The sequence below is a fragment of the Falco biarmicus genome, chromosome 6 (assembly GCF_023638135.1).
Source record: "Falco biarmicus isolate bFalBia1 chromosome 6, bFalBia1.pri, whole genome shotgun sequence".
Lineage (NCBI taxonomy): Eukaryota > Metazoa > Chordata > Aves > Falconiformes > Falconidae > Falco > Falco biarmicus.
In genome coordinates this window covers 29,259,749-29,277,413 of record NC_079293.1, presented here as the reverse complement: position 1 = coordinate 29,277,413, position 17,665 = coordinate 29,259,749, and the positions used below count along the sequence as shown (strand labels likewise).

The following is a 17,665-nucleotide window of genomic DNA, read 5'->3' as shown; positions in this document are numbered from 1 at the left end:
GGCTTCAGAAGAACAGAATTTGGCTTGTGCAGGGGTCTGGTCTGTCAGGATTGCTCAGGAAACTTCCATGGGGGGCAATGGGGGCTAGGAGAGTGCATTGATGCTCAAAGATAACGTGCTCATAGCACAAAAATAGGCTTGCCCAGTGAGGTGAAATGTGAGCAGGCATGGCAGAGGAACAGCTTGGCTGAATGGCTAACGCTTGGCTGAACCGACACCAAGGGGGGGCTTGGGAGATGGAAGCAGGCAGGCACGAGCCATGCAGCCGGCACAAGAGCATTGCTCAGGCATGAGGGGATGGAGTTCAGAAACCAAAGCTCTGTTGGAGCTGAAATTGGCAAAGAGTGTGAACGACACCAAGAAAAGCTTCCCTAATTTGACAGCAAAGAAAGGTGAAGGAAAATAGGCACGCACCATTCGGCGGGTCAGGGGACATACTTAATAACGAGGTGGGAAAAGCCAAGGTGCTCAGTGCCTTTTTGGTCTCAGTTCTTACTATCAAGGTCTGCTCACAGGCTGCTCAGGTTCCCTGAGCCTAGTAGCGCAGTCAGAGGGAGTGAAATACCAACTATGATAGAGGAAGGTGGAGCTGGGGACCACAGGAGCAAACTGGACTGCTCTGTGGGACCAGGTGGGATGCATCTGAGGGTGCTGACAGAACTGGTCGTAACTACTGCAAGGCGACTGACCATTTTTCATCTGTGGAAAGTTGTGGTTGAAGTTCTGATGAAGTGTAATAAAACTAGCAGCCTGTGACAGAGTAACCCCACGCATCAGTAAAGGCTGGAGGCCAACAGGATCAAAAGTTTTTTTAAGGAAAAGGACATGGGGGTCCTAAGGGACAACAATTGGAATGAGTCAGCGTTGTGGTCTGCCAGCAAAGATGGACAACTTCATCTGGGGCTGTGTTAGCAAGAGCGTATCCTGCAGGTTTATGGAAGTGATCCTTCCTCTCTATTTGGTACTTGTGAGACCACACCTGGAGTGCTGCTGAACACTGGAACAGGGCCCCAGAGGGACTCTGGAGTTGCTGTCTCGGGAGGTTTTCACAACTCAGCAGGACCAGGTCCAGAGCAACCTGATCTAACATCAGCGTTGGCCTTGCTTTGAGCAGGGAATTGGCCTGGAGGCCTCCAGAGGTCCCCTCTGGCCAACGTAACTGTGATTTCAGCTACTTCAGTCCTTATAGAAGATGCACATTTGAGGCCCAGTTCTGTCGCTGGAGGCGTCAAGGTGAAAAGGTAAAAATGACCAAGACTTTAAAAAAAAGGATGACTTTTTTTTAAATACTCTTTGTGTTCGGCTGTACTTGCCGAACACTTTTGTGGTGCCCGATGACTGGGAGTTTTACTGTTGATTTGAGTAGTAAGACTGATGCAGAGTTGTCACTCAAGCTTACCATAAGGCAGGCGGGAGGTTATCTCTGGGGTGAGAGATGCCTCGGTGGCAGAATGACGGTGTTTCAGCTCTGCTTTGAAGAACTTCCTTGTACTGAAGTCCAATGGATCCCTGTGTACTTCACGTTTGAGGTTATGTTGTACAAGTGTGCGTGACAGGAGTATAAAACAAAGGCTGGAGGTTGCATGCAGTTCGTTGGTTTTGCGTGCAGTATGTTATATATATTTGTGGCAAACTGAAAACATGGCTGTATTTATGTAAGGTTTACTTGATGTTGGGCTGAACAAAAACATCACAAATTGAATGAAAGTACTGTAAGCAAAAAAAAGAAAACCACCCCAAAGCCTGTTGGCTCAGTGTTTGCTCTGTGGAATGGCTTATTCAGTTGACTGAAGGCCATTCTGGGTAATGGCATGTTATCTAAAGTAATATGGATAGCTAAAAACTATTACTGACAGAGCCTAGAATACCAAACACAGACCTAAAAACCTAACCCAAAACCTAAGAAAGCCACAGAACTAGGAAGAGCAAAAGAGAAGGAAAATATATTAACTAGTTTGTACTGGGACTCCTTCAATTGATTTTTATATTACATTTGGAATTGCCCTTTTTATGTAGAAAATCTGCATTGAGCTTGTAGCCCAGAGAGGAGGTTGAGCTGTAGCATTTGGGTCTGGAACTGATGTTGTTCTAGATCCAAGCTTACATCTGTTCCACTAAGCGTTGAGAGTGTGAGTACATTATGGCAGCGCTTACTAAGGTCCTGCTATATGATGCTTCCTGCATTCTTGCTAGAGGTCTTACAGTCCTCCCAGAGAATGCAAATGGATCTGCCAGTGCTGAGGAGCAGCTACAGTATAATCATGCGTGTTCCAGCAAAGAAGATAGTTGGCTCATCATATCTGAAACACTGCCGTGTACTGGTTTCACCCTCTGGCTTTTATGTTTTCCAGTAAAAAGCAATTGAGTAGCCCTGTGGTAATACACTACTAGCAGTGTGTCAGCATTCTGTTAAGTTTTGCTGTAGAAGGGTTGATATAAACGTTGTGTTTTCAGTCCATTTGGCTTTTAAGAAACATAATCATATAACTGCTAGTAAGCATTGTGATAGTTGCAGATGGTTCTGTGCTACATCATTGATCTGTTTTGTTTCTCAGCAGTACCTGTAGTTGAAGTAAGTTATTGCATGAATGTGTTTGTTAATTCACAGTGTGAAATACATCCAGTGATGACAATTGGTCATTAGTAAATGGAGAAAATAGAGTTTGAAGTGATCATGTCAAAGTCACAGAGGGAAGCCAGATCTCATAATTTGTATAGCTGTTGTGCCTGTAGATTTTCAGATTACTTCTTGCTGCAATTTATCAAGCAGTATGTGCCAGCTGAGACTTTCCTCTGGGCATTCCCCAGGTTAAGAGACAGTTAAGAGCCATTTGTGGTGGTTTTGCTGCGTCAACCTGGCATAAAAGTCTTGTGCTGAGGTGAGGCTCTAACCCCCAATAATTGGAAAATATTTAAGTGCTGGTGGTTTTGTGGTTACAGACAGCTTCTGAGAGAGGCTTTGAGAAGGTTACAAGCTGCAGTCAGTCTCCTTTGACAGAAGAGGGCTGTGAGTGACAGAACTCTGCAAGCACCTCTCCAGCCTTTGGCAGAATTTCTGAGTTTCTTGGAGAAGCATCTGTGTTTCAAGGAATTCATCCAATCAAACGCAAAGTTTTCTGAAGAGGGAAAAACATACCTGACATGGATTCAGAGTAGCAAGTAGAGTTTTAAAGAGAGACATCCTTCTTTAGGAAAAGTTTACTGGTTTCTGTCAGGGCAGAATTTAGAAAAAGCAGCTTGAGGCCCTAGCAAATTATTGTTTATTTCTAAAACTAACAAACCAAAAAATTCCTCACTTCAGAAGACTATTGTCTGCTTTAAGGTGAACTTCAGTTCAGAAATTTTGTTCTATACAGTGTTCTTCATAGAAAACAAGCAGTGTGAACATGTAGATACAAACATGATGCCTGAATTGGCAATATTGTACGTGCAGTGTTCATACAGTTATCCTCTCCATTCCCTGTTCTAGGAATCTTACTCTTTATGCAGTAATTTTCACAGCATGATGAGACCTTCTTTGTAAGAAAACCCATTTAGTTATTTTGTTTACTTAAGAGTACTTTAAAGGTCAATAAAGAGTTTAAATACATTTTCAAAGAAACATTTGGATTTACAGTCATCACAGATCTTCTAAACAAAAACTTTACAGCTAGGATGCCAACAGGGAACTGTATGCAAAGACAGTTCTAATATGAGAAAACCAGATTTATATGGTTACATATGTTTTCTTAAAAAAATGTATTTCACTTATAATAAAAGTGGAACTCAAAATGAGAACACACAAGATTTGGAGGCACTGGAAACATCTATGCACCAAGTTACAATTAATATTAACAACCCTCAAAGTCTACCAGAGAAAGCAGTGTATCTAACTGAAGAATAAAATTAATATAGCTACCCACTTATGCTCTTTAGCTGGAAGCAATACAGAAAATTAATTGTCTAAACATGCATAATCTCTTGTTTGAGATCTGGCAGCAAAAGGGAGAAAAACTTACAACACCTAATGAGAACTCTTCACAAGAAGCTTACAACACAGTTTAATATCTGCACAATCTCTTTAGTAAATGAAATTTCCACTAATTATTTACAGATTTCAATGTTGTTATCATCTCATCCATTCTTTCTAAAGGACTCTGCTTATGTAAATAAGGATTAGTTGGCAAAGTTAATTATGGTAAAAAAAACTTGTTAAACGTGGGATGAAAACAGAGTAACTTGTTTGCTGCCTTCTGCTTGCAGATGTTAAGGCAGTTTTGATTAAGATCTTGGTTATTCCCAAAAGGTCTTTTCTGGAGATTGCTGTACATGGTGGAGAGATCCAGAATAACTTTGGAAACAAAATACTGGGTACCAGAGGAGGGCTAACTGCAGCAGCATGAAATAATTAGCATTTCTAAGGAAAGTAAGGTGTCCAGTTTGACACAATGTTCCCGTATCACATGGATTATCAGATCCGTTCCACACAGGAAAATTTTGTTCTCCAGTCATTTTCCCTTAGAGATAATCATTAAGATGTCAAGTGCTTAAGAGTTGCTATTGATTTCAAAAGGAAATGAACAGGAATGAGCTGGTGTTTTGGGGGTGAACAGAGCTACTCCTATCCACTTGTTGCCCACTGGTATTTTAGAGTCATTTCAATTAGCTGGATCAGAATGTCAGGAATAAATGACTTTATTCCACGTCAAAAGAGGCAGTATAGCTATGGGTAGCTCTGATCTTGCAACAAGGCACAGAGCTACGTTTTCCAAGGTTGTGCACTTGGATGATTAAGCCAAAAATCCTTGCATATTTTGGCTCCACTTCAGCTGTACCTGAAAGGTACAGGAAAGTCTGTTGTGATTTATTGGACTGAAGTGACCTGTGCAAAGAAGTACAGCTGAGAAGGAGTGTGAGGTTGTATGAGGGTCTTGCTGCTGTATACATGTAATCAGTGCAAGTACCCACTGCAGGAACTGCCTGGCATCTCAGCGGGTGTTTGGTCTGGTTAAGGACACAGTCAGGACTACATTAATAAAGGCTTCCTGAAATTGTTCAAAGAAAATTAGTTATTGCCATTCACACATGTGACATAATGACATGAATGTGCTCTTTGAGGAGTGTTCTTGTGTGGCTGTCAGGAGGGCACTAGTCGAGCCTCTTAGATGTGTGCAATTAAAAGAGGCATGTCTAGACCTTCTGAAAAGCATTGTCTATGAGTAGTTAGAAGAATAAGAAATATATTTTCTATCAAAATAAATAGGTGATTAATCTGTATTTTAGAGGTGTAATCTATTTAAACCCAGTGTAACTGAAATAGGGTGGGGTTTTATTCTTTTTGAATGTGTTTGAAAAACCACGTTTGCAAAGCATGTTGTGAACCCAGCACCCCTGGTGTAGTCAGGGGATTGGTGAAAGGCTTTTCAGATGGTCATTCAATTTATATACTAACAGTCCAACTCTATTAAATACACCACTTTTGATGGATGTGTGTGTTTAACCTTCATAGGTGAAGATTCCTTAGGGAATCTATTCCAGTGCTGTATTAGCCTTACCTTTAGCTTCCCAAAAAGTTAACATGATTCTTCCTTGCTGTAATTTAAGCCTGTTATTTTTACTATTGTCCACCATTCACATGAAGTGCAAATGATTCCTTTTCTCATTCCAGAGATATACGTGTATCTAAACACTGCTATCCTCTTCCCAGACAGCTTTTTCTTCTTCAGGTTAAACTTTAACAGTCTTTTTAATTTTCCCTCATAGGACATATCTTCCCATGCTCCAGGTACCATCACTGCTTCTCTAGACTGCTTAGTGGCCCACCTTTTTAGGGTAAGACATGGAAGGTCTTGGCCAAAACTGGGAGAAGTGCTTCAGCTGAAACAATGCCAGTGCTAAGTGAAGTGAAAGGATTAAATCATGGACTGCTAAGACCATCCTCTTTCCCATACCCTCCAGTTTGCAGGAACTCTCTGGGAGATGGATTCTCTGGATTCACACACAGCAAACAGAGCCAAGAATCTGGAATTACTGGAAGTCCCTTGAAATTAAACAGAAATTGTGTAACACTGCGTTGCCATAACTTAGTGTGGAGTGAGTGCCATCTGGAGGTTAGGAAACATGGATGGAGCTCTGTATGCCTTCATGCTCAAATACATGCCTTGTAAATGAAATGTTCTTGCATGAGTAGGAGCTTGAGCTTGACAGGTACCAGACATCTGCCACTCAGTACATGATTTGTGACCCACAGCAAGGCTTGAGGCTTCTCAGTGCATCTCAGTGTGTCTCAGAGTAAGGTGTGCAAGTGTAGTGACTTTCAGTATTATGCAGTCACCAATAACTGTGTAACCTCCGAGTGGCCTGTGCAGTGTTTAGAAGCAGCTCTGGACAACACAGGGAGAAGGAAAGGCTTGATCTACTCTCTCCCTCTTTCAGAGGTTGGAGGACAAACTGGTTCCTGCTGCAGTTTTCTGCTCACAGGAAAGAGCAGAAAGCTCTTTAGCTGAATGAGAAAATGTCTTTTTTAAAGGGTAGGTTCCCATTTGATGCGTCTGAGCACAGTTGTGTATCACAATTCATGTCTGCACAGAGTGGAATCAGTCCTTCTCACCTGGGCTGATTGCATGATGCAGTCGTCCTTCTTTCAGTAGTTTAGCTGTCATCTTGAAAGCTTTAATCCTGCAGTTCTCACTGTATTGAGGAAGCCGGGAGAACTTCTTGCTGCCGTGACTTCCGTGAGTAGGATTTGGCTCTTCTTTCTACAGTATCTCCCCACCCCTGCTCCCTGCCACCACCTCCCCGAGACTGCTTGGATGTTGACAGTGATCGCACTGTTCCATACCACCTCTTGTTCTTTTTGTCTGCTGCTACTGAAGTCTCATCATAAAAACAAATAGCCTTAGTTGCAGAACATAACTGTGCACATCTCCACCTCAGCCTGGTGAGAGGTTGCAGCCTGTTGTATCAAGGCAATGCTAATGGCTTCTGTGTTGATCTCCACCTAGGACTGAGCATGATCCTACAAAAGCTACATACAGTTCAAAAGGCAGATATTGTATGTACACTCTCCATGCTCTGCTGATTACTGCTTTTTCCTTACAGAACAAGTCATAAAGTTTGCACCTATGAAATGAAGATGCAGTAGTGAACAGGCTTTAGGTATTGTGTTGATTTAGCTTGATGATGGTTTCCCTGGGCAACCACAGATTTTAGGAACATGAATCTGTTAAATTCAAGGTTGATGATCCTAAGAGTGTAAGACAGGTTGCTGAGCCGACATGCCTTCAGAGCAAAATGTGAAAGCCTGCTTCCTTGTCAATGACTTTCCATCAGCTAAACCAGAAAAAAAAAGAAAAAGAAAAAAAAAAAGAAAAAGAGTAATAAAAGGGAATTAGAGAGCAGAAAATCTAAAGAAACAAAGTTAAAACTTGTGTGAAAAAAACTTGGTCTCCATCCCTCAGGAGGGAGGAGTGAAAAAGCACAGAACACATTTCATGTGCCCTAGATTTTATTCTTCAGAGCAAGCTTAAACATGCAGATGACAGAGGCTGATGAATCCTTGGCTAACCTCATGAAATGCAACAAGCTGCTGTGTCTTAATGTGCTGACTTTCAGAACTGGAAGTATTTTGTTTATGTTGGGACTCATCTGAGTGGGTGTCCATTAACTGTTTATTTTCAAGAGATAACTGAGGAAGAAACTGCCTTTTGGCTGTAATCTTGTTCTTTCTGATGTTAGTGGCATCCTTACTTGTAGACTTGCATGGGAAGATGGATGAGATCTGTCGTGCTAACTCTCTGTATATGGCCGAGTCACCCCAAATACAAAGAGGATTGTCTCCTGTGGCATTGTGGGACAACATCCACCCTTGCCCTTGGAAGAAAATCCATGCTAGACAGTAGTATTGGTTTCTCTGAGAAAAAGATTGAGGAATTTTTTACATGCTGTCAGGTCTGTTGGCTAGAACCATTCAATTTGCTTTGTTAGTTACATGTTTACTGAAGCACTAGGAAGGCTGGAGCTCATCCTCAAGTTTCCTTTTCTGTGCTCCACTGCTGAAGAAGTAATCCATGTTTACCAGAGCCCTGCCAAGTTCAGTGTTCATTCGACTGCCAATAGTGTGGTTGGTCGAGTTAGGTACTTTGCTTGAGAACACAGGCATATGGTTTGGCAGTGGCTTCTGCTCCTTTTTCTTACCCTGGATAAAACAAAGATCATTAGTAAGTTTCCAGAACTACATCCACTGCGTGTTACAAAAATACAAGTTACTGAGATTATTTAGAATTGTCAACATTTTTGCTTTTTAAATTAGAATTTGAATGTACTTTAAAATGTCATAAGGAATGTACGTGAAACTGTTGAAGAAATAAAATAAAATGATTGATTTTTCCTGTTGTCTTACGTGGGAATAGGTTAACACAGGGAAAAGAATAATTTTTAATTCTGTTGCATAAAATGTCAGCTGAGACAGGAGTTAGCTTGCTGTAGAATGGTTGTGATGAGGGAGGTTTTTTGTTTCATTTTTAGTAAGTGGCTTGCAGTTCACCATGATGACATTGTCTTACAAATTTTCTCCTAGGAAGTTGTCTTTCTATGGAGTTGTTAATAATGAAACAAGCACATATTGTATTTCTTTGTGGCATAGGTAGCTGATGAAAGGCACCTCAGTTCTCATATTTTTCCTAAAGATTTTAGTCTTAAAGCATTTACTGATTATGCCTAAGTGTGCTCCAATTTGAAGTATCCTAGCTCAAACTGATGAAGACTAAAAAGAGCCTGGATTACAGTTGAATGTAAAACTTACCATTTGGTCATAGTCCTTTAGGAAACTCCAGTTCTGGTACCTTTGAATAGAAGTAAAAAATGCAGTGTAAAATTTTCTGTCTTTAAATAAAATAGTTATGTTGGTTGTATTTGAATACCAATTTAACTGCTCAGTTTGATACAGACCATTTCTGTACAAACTCTTTATACTGTAAGAAACCTGCAAACTCTTTAGACTGAAACCTATCTTTTCTGTTGTGAAGCCCAGGGTTTTCTGTATTCCCATATAGATCCCATACTATGTGAGGAGTGGGTTGTTTTTTTTTTGCTGAAGGAGGATGACGATAGCATGTCCACAATGTATACCTAGTGCAAATGAAAATACATTGGCAAAGTCCTGAGGCACTCTAGCAAACTTTTGTGCCATGCCTTGAGCAAGACACAGCTTCTTATTTTTTAAATCACTGGTACTCCCTGGCAAAAGTCCCTGGTAGGAATTCCCAGAGCCATATTTGTTGCAGGCAAACACCCACAGGAGTATTTTGTGCAGATAGACAGCTGTGCTAGGAGCAAATTCAGTCAGAAGACCCGAGTTTTGCTCTTCAGCTGTGTTCGATACCTGATGTGGGACTACAGGGCAAGTTGTTTGTTTTTCTGTCCTTTGCTTTCCCTGGCCTGAAAAGGAGAAAATGAAAGTTCACCCGCTATTGTCAAAGTACTGTGAGGTCAAGAGAGGAAACAGTTATCTACAGCTGTATTGGCACCAGGGCTCAGTGGACGCCGGGGTTGACTCTCTGAGCCGGCTGCCTGTGTCTATACAGTGCTGCGTCTAAGTGCATCGATCTAGTGCTGAAGTTGTACATCCCTCCGAGCTGAGCTCATCTGCCCACGTGAAGCTAGGAGTATTGGATTTCTGTGCTCCACTCCTCTGTCCAGTGCAAATATGCCCTGAGTGCAAGTAACAGCTACTTTGTGATTGTTGTGTTTATCAATCTATGTCTTGGTACACCAGCACAACACAGAGGTCCTAAAATTTTTATCTTGCTATGCCAGCCACTATTTGAACATATCAGATCTGGGTGTTACTGGATAGTGCTAATTATTGAGGAGTGCTTGGGTATCTGTACCCAAGTACCTGTATCCACTTCAAGTCAGACCATCAACACACAGCAGCCTTCATCATTTTTTTTGGGATGGGGATCTGGGGCTGAAGGACACTTCTCTGCAGGCTGTAGCACACGTAGTCTGATGAATCCAGCTTTAGGCATCTGTCTTTCACATGTCTGTCCTACCCATTTACAAGAGTTTCTGTCTTCTTAGCTAAGACTGGAGAGCGGGACATGCGTCAGATGCATGATGTGTTATCTTACCCATGAAAGTGAGTTTGCATCAGTGCCCATGACCATGAACCCCAGGAGGCGGGCACTGGGTCCCTGCGCCGCCTTAGCTGGGGAAGGAGCGTGCTGGGCCCCTTTGGCGAGAGCGTGAGTGCGCAACTGGGAGAGAGTCGTCACCACGGCCCTGGGTTTGCGTGGGTCAGAGTCCTGGCTTCAGCCGTTCCTTCAGGTAGAAGGAGCCAGACAAGAGTGCAAATTGGTCTCTGGGGAAATCAGAGCTGTGCTTTGTATCTCCTCCAGAAGGCGGAAGAGGACAGGGGTTTTCAGATGGTTTCTTTTCCCATTCTAAAAAATCCTGAAAGTGATGTTGTTTTTCCTCCCTTTCCTTTGGCTTGGCTAGCGCGCGGCCAGAACTGGATCTGATTTTACTTTTACTAAGGATATTCTTCTAATAGACATGCTCATGAAGTGTACTGAAGTACAAACATAAACACGCAAGGCATGTGGCAGAGACAAGAGAGTATCTTAATTTTTAGTTCCTTCAGGTCACTGGTGTATACACAGTCAGAGCTTAGGTTGCATGTGTGCAATTCAGTCTGCTGAAACACTGTAACGATGGGGCATGTTCAGTAGACATACAGATTGGGAACACGGTATCATATCTTGGCAGAACACTGTTCACCTTCCATTTCAGCTATTTCCAAGAATATGAGAAGAGGTGATAATATCAGTGTGTCTGCAATAAATTACAGAGGTCGGCACATTTATATCTTCATTGTGGCAATCTCTATAAAGCTGAAAGATACTCAGCATGCAATTCTTTGCATCTCTTTTCACCCAGCATGCGAGGGGATATTGGCATAAATTTTTCCAGTGAAGAAACACGTAGATAATATAACCTTAGAAAGAAATGTGTGAGGGCCTGATCCAAAGTCCCTGCAGAAGAAAATTTCCTTTGATAGTGTAGGCTTTGGATCAAGGCTTAGGACCGTCAGGAAGCATCAGTACCATTCTCAAGATGAGTAAAAGAGGCATGAACTGGAACAAGTGACTTACCAGATTTTCCTTCCTCTCTGTTCAGCCTCCACAGACTCTCTCCAGATCTTATCCTGTTGAACCTGGTCCGGCTGCAGTGCTGCCTGCTCGTCTGCCCAAGCCTGAGTAGCTGGTGGTGCAGTGACAGGTCTTCTGGGCTGGGTGCTGCTGAGAGACGCAGAAGGAGCAGAGTCTGGTTGCCCCCGAGGTGTAGCTGCTAGTTGAGACCTAACCAAGGTATTTCTCCTGATTCCAGAACCCTTTCCCATTCCCAACTTGTCCATTTTCAGACTCACTGTATCCCCAGTATCATTAGATATATCGTGACTGTTAGGCAAATTAAACCTGCTATTGTTTGCGCTTTCAAAGCTCCTTCTTTCCTAACATACTCCTTTAGCTGCTGATTTGGAGTGCTTTCAGAAAGCGAGCGTGCACGGCAGTAGGGACAAGCAGAGCTCAGCGTTTTACTTCCCTGTGATGCTCGTTTCCTACTGCTTTATGCTGCTTCCTTGCTTGAATGCTGAGGGAGTTTTCATGCTAATAGCAATTTTGTAAGAAAGGACTGTTCCTGAAAGCCATCGGATCTCCAGCTGTAACCAGCAGACTCTCAGCTAACAAGGTGATTACTGCTGCTTGCAGCTGAGACCACACTCTATTTAAAATCCTCGGAACAATAAAATCTGCTTTAGTAGCAAAGGGTGCTGTGGAGATTGCTGCTGCGTATGTCAGGAGGGCTTTTGTTGTCGTTATGTAGCAGAAGCAAGAGCTCCTGAAAGTTGTTGCATTTCCCTGGTGTCTTTACTGTCTCTATTGGAAACAAGTCTGACTTGTGAGTATTCACCAGAAAAGGAGCAGAGAGACCCAGTGGGACGGCTGCTGGGGCCTTGCAACCTATTTGGGGCAGAGGTTGTTTGTTTAAACTAAGGTGTTTCAATGAATCTGTGCTGAAAGCTACCAATTTTCAGATTTTAAAAAAAGAGCAGCCAGAGACCAAGTCCTTTGTAAGTACTTAGGGATTTCTGCCAAAAGTATTAAGCAGCTATGAGAAGCAGTTTTAAAGTAACTTTAAGGGATATTAGTATACAGAGTGAGAATTTTCAAAAGTGTCCAAAAAGTGTTTGTCTTTACAGTCAGCTTGTTGGGCTTTTGTGGCATGAAGTCACTTCCTCAAGCATTTGTGACCTTGCAGGAAAACAGAGTATTTTAAGTATAAATTTCCTCTGACATTCTTGAGTGACTTGTTTTTTAGTACTGTGAATCAGCTCCAGATGAATTCTAGCCTCTTGCTTCATCTTTCTGGTAAATGCTAATGAACTTTGAACCTACTTCTTTAGGTTGGTTTTTTTTTGGCAAACTTATTTGCTTGTAGTATTGGGAAATACACGCTGAATTTGGAAAATAATTTCTTCTAAAATAGGCTATACAACAATTCAAACATCTAATGTAGACATATTTGAGCAAGAAACACTTCTATATTTGGAAAAAAATTATTCTGACTTTGAAGACTGGAGTAACATAACTTAAGAAGAGGTAAACTTCACCTCAAACCACAATGTTTGCTTTGGGTTTGAATAGCATTTTAGTAGACTTTTGTTTGTTTGCTTGTTTTTCTGTGATAATTGAAACCTAAACAGTGTTTTTCGTCTCTTTCTGCCAAAAAGCAAAAAAAACCCCCCACAAAAACAAACAAAACCCCCTGCATATATCCGCACAGCATTATGATGAACTAAAGAAACGGACTGTTTGCCAACCTGGCCTGATAGTTGTCTCTGTTCCTCTTGTGGAATCTGCTTATCCTGCTGCGTTTGTTCCAGGGTCCTCTCCAAGTTGGAGTGCGTGCAGCTGTCTGCAGAATGGGGTTTTAGCAGCATCTATCTGCTTTAAAAGGAAGCCAAGGCATGTTTGGAAGGCCTAGTACGTTAATTGGTGCATGTGGGGTTTTAGCTCCTGATCAGGTCAGGAGAGGATCCTGATGGGAAGTCTGTTCCTGTGCATGGAATGCTTTTTTTATTGTTTTTTACAAAGTTTTTGTGTTGTTTTAATTTTAATCCTTCCTTCAAGTCAATTTCTGCAAATTAAACATGATAATAAACTAAAAATGGTTATTGAGCTGAGTACATAGCTTCCGAATGACTACTTGTAGCCACTGAATAAACTGGATGGAAAGATGACAAGCTGGTGTTTGAACTCTGTGCCATTGAGTGGTGTCTGCAAAGGTGCAGGAGTTGTAACTACCTTGGTTTTGATGCAGGTGTAGAACTACAAAGTGGCTCACAGAATATCATACTGGAAGTGAACGCATAGGTTAAAGCCAGATCTGTTGGCCTGAGACTACACAACCTCAGAAAAGAAGGAAGTCTTAACTATTTAGGACTTCTTTAGGCTTTAAACAAAACTAAGCTGTGAGTCTGCCTGCAGGTATTGGACGCTTCATAGTGTCCGAGCCATTTCTTAGGAAAGAATATATGGGAATGGGATCATGGCTGTTTGAATAAGTTGAGTTTTTAAAAAAATATTGTAATAATATGACTTTAAAATGTAGCTGCTGTTCCAAAAATGGATCACTAGGAGCTGATATTTTGAAAATGATCCCATTTTCTGTTGGGACCAGAAGTCATTAAGGGAATGGTTATGCACCATGAAAGCACATCAAAGTGAGTGCAAAGATGATGTTTCTGGGTGTTACTCTAGATTCCTTCCTGGTTATACTAGTAGCCCATTTAGGTAATTTACTAGATGCAGAATTGCTGCAGATACTGAACTGTTTCGCTTCATATTACCATCTGCCAGTTGAGCATTTTATTTGTTGGTTATAACAACTTAGGGCATTTAAGCAGTGAGCTTATTTAAATTGGTACAACTGATTTACTGTGTACTTCTTTTCATCCTGTAGCAGAATAGGTTGATGTTTATTGTGGCTTCATCTTGTATGTATCTATGTAAATTGATTATAGCGTCTTTATTTTTTCTGGTTGTGGACATGAAACTTGAAAAAACGTCCCAAGTGTCACTGTAGGAGATGGTGCCTTTGCTTAGGAGTTTGTTTTCACATTAGTTTATCTGAGAAGCCGTGTCAGTGCCCATCATTCTGAGTAAGAAATTGACTGAGGTTAATCTTTTGTTGTTGCCAGACGAGTGATGATACGCACTACAAATTCATCTGTGAAAAACATGTGAGTTATTTCCCCCTGTCAAAGGAAAAGATGTCTAGAGAGGCTTCTTCATGGAGGAAAAATTTCAGGTGTTTAGAGAAAACATATTTATTTGACCACAAGAGGGTACTGCGGTATCAGTTATGCAAGACTTGAGCTAATGTTTGCCTTTATATGCATTGCCTTATTTTTAAAATACACATTTCTTGAAATTGGTCATTTACATTAGGCAGTAGTTAAGAAAACCATGTTTTGTATGCCAGTATTTGATGACTTTGTCCAGAGGCAATTTCTGAGCTGTTTTTTCTAAAAATTGTTTTGTGTTTTATTGCAGCAAGTTTCTTGATGCTCAGGTTCTCATAGGTTTCACTGGGAGACAGGGACTTCAGCGGCTTATTCCAAAACACTGAAAAACTTAATGGAAATTGCTTGGTTGAATGCAAGAATACATCAGTTACAGGAGGGAAATAACAACAGGAGATGAATGTGTTGCTGCTGTGGTTGGAACTGCGTGTTGGCCCAGGATGGGCACTGTCAAAGTCAGACTCTGGTGTGATTTTTCCCATGTGGTCTTACTTGCAGGTATAGGGTCTGAAATCTTTTTTAGTTCATTTGTGCTTCCAAGATTTCTCCTTTACATCCAAGCCTTCTACAGTATGCATCCAGTGTTGGTTTGCCCTGTTTTCATAGGTCAATGTTGTTGGGATACTTCCAACAAAAGTTATATTTTCTAAACTTTAAGGACTGTGCTGCCAAATGTTTGTGCCATGTTTTGTGCAGTTCTGACCATGGAAGAGAGAGCTAGAAGGGTTTCTGGATTCTCCCACTTCTAGATCTGCTGCTGAATTTAGGAGAATTGGTATACCTGCCTGTCTCCAAACAAGCCCACCTGTAAAAGAAGAAAGATCTCAGCTATATCACATTATCTGTGAAGAACAAATTTCCAAGGGGTGTGATAGTAATTTGATGGACCACAAAGCAGTTTTCATAGTAGAAAGTTTGTGTTTGTGAGGTATTGCAGAGATTTAAGAAACACACATACATTTTAAAAACCAGGTGCAGTGTATATATCATGTGTGAACAAGAGGAGGAGAGGGCAGCTCTCTAGAGACCAGGTTTTCAGAGGAGATCACCATTTGGAAGATTTCTGTCACTTCATGAACAGGATGGAGACAGAAATCTTTCAGTATGAGCAGTGTTGCATGCCTCAATTAACGACATTTGCATTGTCATCATCATCTTCCTCAAATGAATCAAGGTCAGTCACGATTGCAGGCTGGAAGATGCGTCGTGTCAGTGGTTAGCAGAGCAGGGTGTTCGATGATCGGTCAGAGGATGCTGAGCACCAGGCAGGGAGGTGATGTATGGCAGAGCATTACGGTGGTGCTTTCTCACCAGCCCTGGGTGTTAACTACCAAGGGCCCTAGAAAGCCCAAAGGTGACAGCTCCTGCTGACGAGCTGTGTCATGGTCTGGCAGGAGCAGAGTGCCTTAGGTCGCCGTATGCAGCCAAAATGAAAACAAATCCTGCAAACTACCAGTTTGGAGTAAAACACCTTTTAAACAATTATGTAGCTGCTTGATTAAAGGCCTCATGCATTAAGTTTTACTGTAGCTTTCATAAAAAAATATAAACTTCTTTCTTGTCTTAATGGAGTTCTTCTGAGAGAGCCTGGCAAGTTGAGCATCTGTTGCGTCGGCAGCGAACAAATACCACCAAGGGAATGTCTGCTTCCAGTGACACAGTCTGACACTTCAGAATAAAATCAAAGCTGTAATGCAGACTGTAAGAAATCTGTTGTGATTTTTATCATTCTCTTCTTATAATATAAATTCTAGTGTTACAAGGTATCTTAGCTACTGATATGCAGTTTGCTTTATTTGAAACAAAAATGATTTATTTGGAAAAATATTTACTTGAAAAAAAGTGTTAAACGGCAGCTATTCCATAGAATACGCAGGCCTGTTACAGTAGAGCTGTCTGCTTAAACTTGCCACTTGAGCAAGATGATGGGATTTCAGGGAGCGAGCGCTGCAGGGCTGGTGTGCGGGGAGGGATGTTTGGAAGTATCTGGTTTAAGGAGAAAGAACTATGAATATAAGAAGTGTTCCTCACTGGCTGAATGTTTTCAGTTGCTGTTTCACATGACGTTGGTCTTGGAGGCTAGATCCTGTGAAGAAGTGCAGTATTGCTTTGACAGCCGGAGTTGTGTTCGTTAATCAGGGAGTCAAGTCACATCCTCGCCGCAGCAGGGAGCTCTGGTAACTCCGGAGTGCAGCTTGGCTTTATTCTGTCAATCCTCGCTGTTCTTGCACACTTCATTAACAGGTCTAAGAGAATTTCAGTGTATAGAGTTATTCAGTACTTTGGAAAAGGCTGTGCTTCGTACTGAAGCACTTAAGGCAGCAGTGTGACCTCTGAAGCACGGCATAGCCCTGCTTTCTGTGCCCCAGGGGTATGCATTTGTTAACTGTTAACTTCTGGTGCACAGGTCAGCTTGTAACAGGGGAGAAGAAGCCACTTCACAGATACTGCAGCGCTTCGGTTTTCTCCGTCTGCTACCTGGGATACTGTGGTACTTATAAAAGTATTTTATCCCATGAATTACAATATTCCAGGTTTGTATCACTATATATTTCAATGCTCAAGGTGCCGTTCAGTTTTTTTTTTTATTATTCTTTCTCAGCTTTCTCCTCCAGCAGCTGTCTATTTGTTGATCTGCACTTTGATACGCTAAATGTTTCATTTACCATCTGCTCACAGTATTCAGAAAGGACATTAATTTTATGTTTTGATGTGAAATACCAACAGTTCTCTACTGCAAGTTAGGTAAAGTTTTCAAATCAGAGTACCTAAAATTTGTTTTAAATTGTATTTCTGGATATTTAATATAATGGACTTTTTTTTTCCAAACTTTCTTAACCTTTGCAAGTTCTGTTGGCTGAGAATTGAGATACTGCCTTTTAGGGTTTTTTTTCAAGATAACTGTCATAGTCTAAAATTGTGAAGATGTCAATCACAATCTTTTTCTGGTTTTCAACAAAGCTTATACCATCTTCTTTGTGGCTATCAGTGTAGGTTTGCTTATGAACTGTAGAAGCTAGTGTTAAATCGCACTTCAGACTGAGGTTTGGCCAGCTGGACTACTGGGGATCAGGAGGAAGTTCTTCCTAAAGGCAGGATGTTCCCATAACTGGATGTAGAGGGTTTTGTGTCTAGCCTTTGCTTTGATACACTAGAATCTGGTGGCAAGTTCCCTGAGATGATAGGAGAGTTTGGGTCTGAAGGGATCTCAGGAGGTCTCTAGCTCTATCTGCTCCTCAGAGCAGGGTCAGCCGTGAGATCAGACCAGCTGGTCAGGGCTTTGAAAGGCTCCAAGAATGGAGACTGCACCACCTT

General features: G+C 41.6%; 1 protein-coding gene across 1 annotated transcript; it reads right to left on the bottom strand.

Moving 5' to 3' along the window:
• Window positions 1-3,753: 3,753 nt before the first annotated feature.
• Window positions 3,754-17,270, bottom strand: C6H2orf50 (chromosome 6 C2orf50 homolog). The gene is made up of 3 exons (XM_056343966.1): window positions 11,136-17,270; window positions 8,783-8,822; window positions 3,754-8,176 (listed from the first exon to the last, which is right to left on the bottom strand). The coding sequence occupies exons 1-3, from the start codon at window positions 11,396-11,398 to the stop codon at window positions 7,985-7,987; spliced, it is 495 nt and encodes a 164-aa protein (XP_056199941.1). The 5' UTR covers window positions 11,399-17,270; the 3' UTR covers window positions 3,754-7,984.
• Between the last annotated feature and the right edge of the window lie 395 nt (window positions 17,271-17,665).

What these genes read in the sequence shown, in the direction of transcription:
- C6H2orf50 (XM_056343966.1), bottom strand. Translation starts at nt 11,398, where the DNA reads ATGGACAAGTTGGGAATGGGAAAGGGTTCTGGAATCAGGAGAAATACC. An exon ending in CAGAGAGGAAGGAAAATCTG is followed by an intron (nt 8,823 to 11,135) that starts GTAAGTCACTTG and finishes TTCTATTCAAAG; the next exon opens with GTACCAGAACTGGAGTTTCC. An exon ending in TAAAGGACTATGACCAAATG is followed by an intron (nt 8,177 to 8,782) that starts GTAAGTTTTACA and finishes TGTTTTATCCAG; the next exon opens with GGTAAGAAAAAGGAGCAGAA.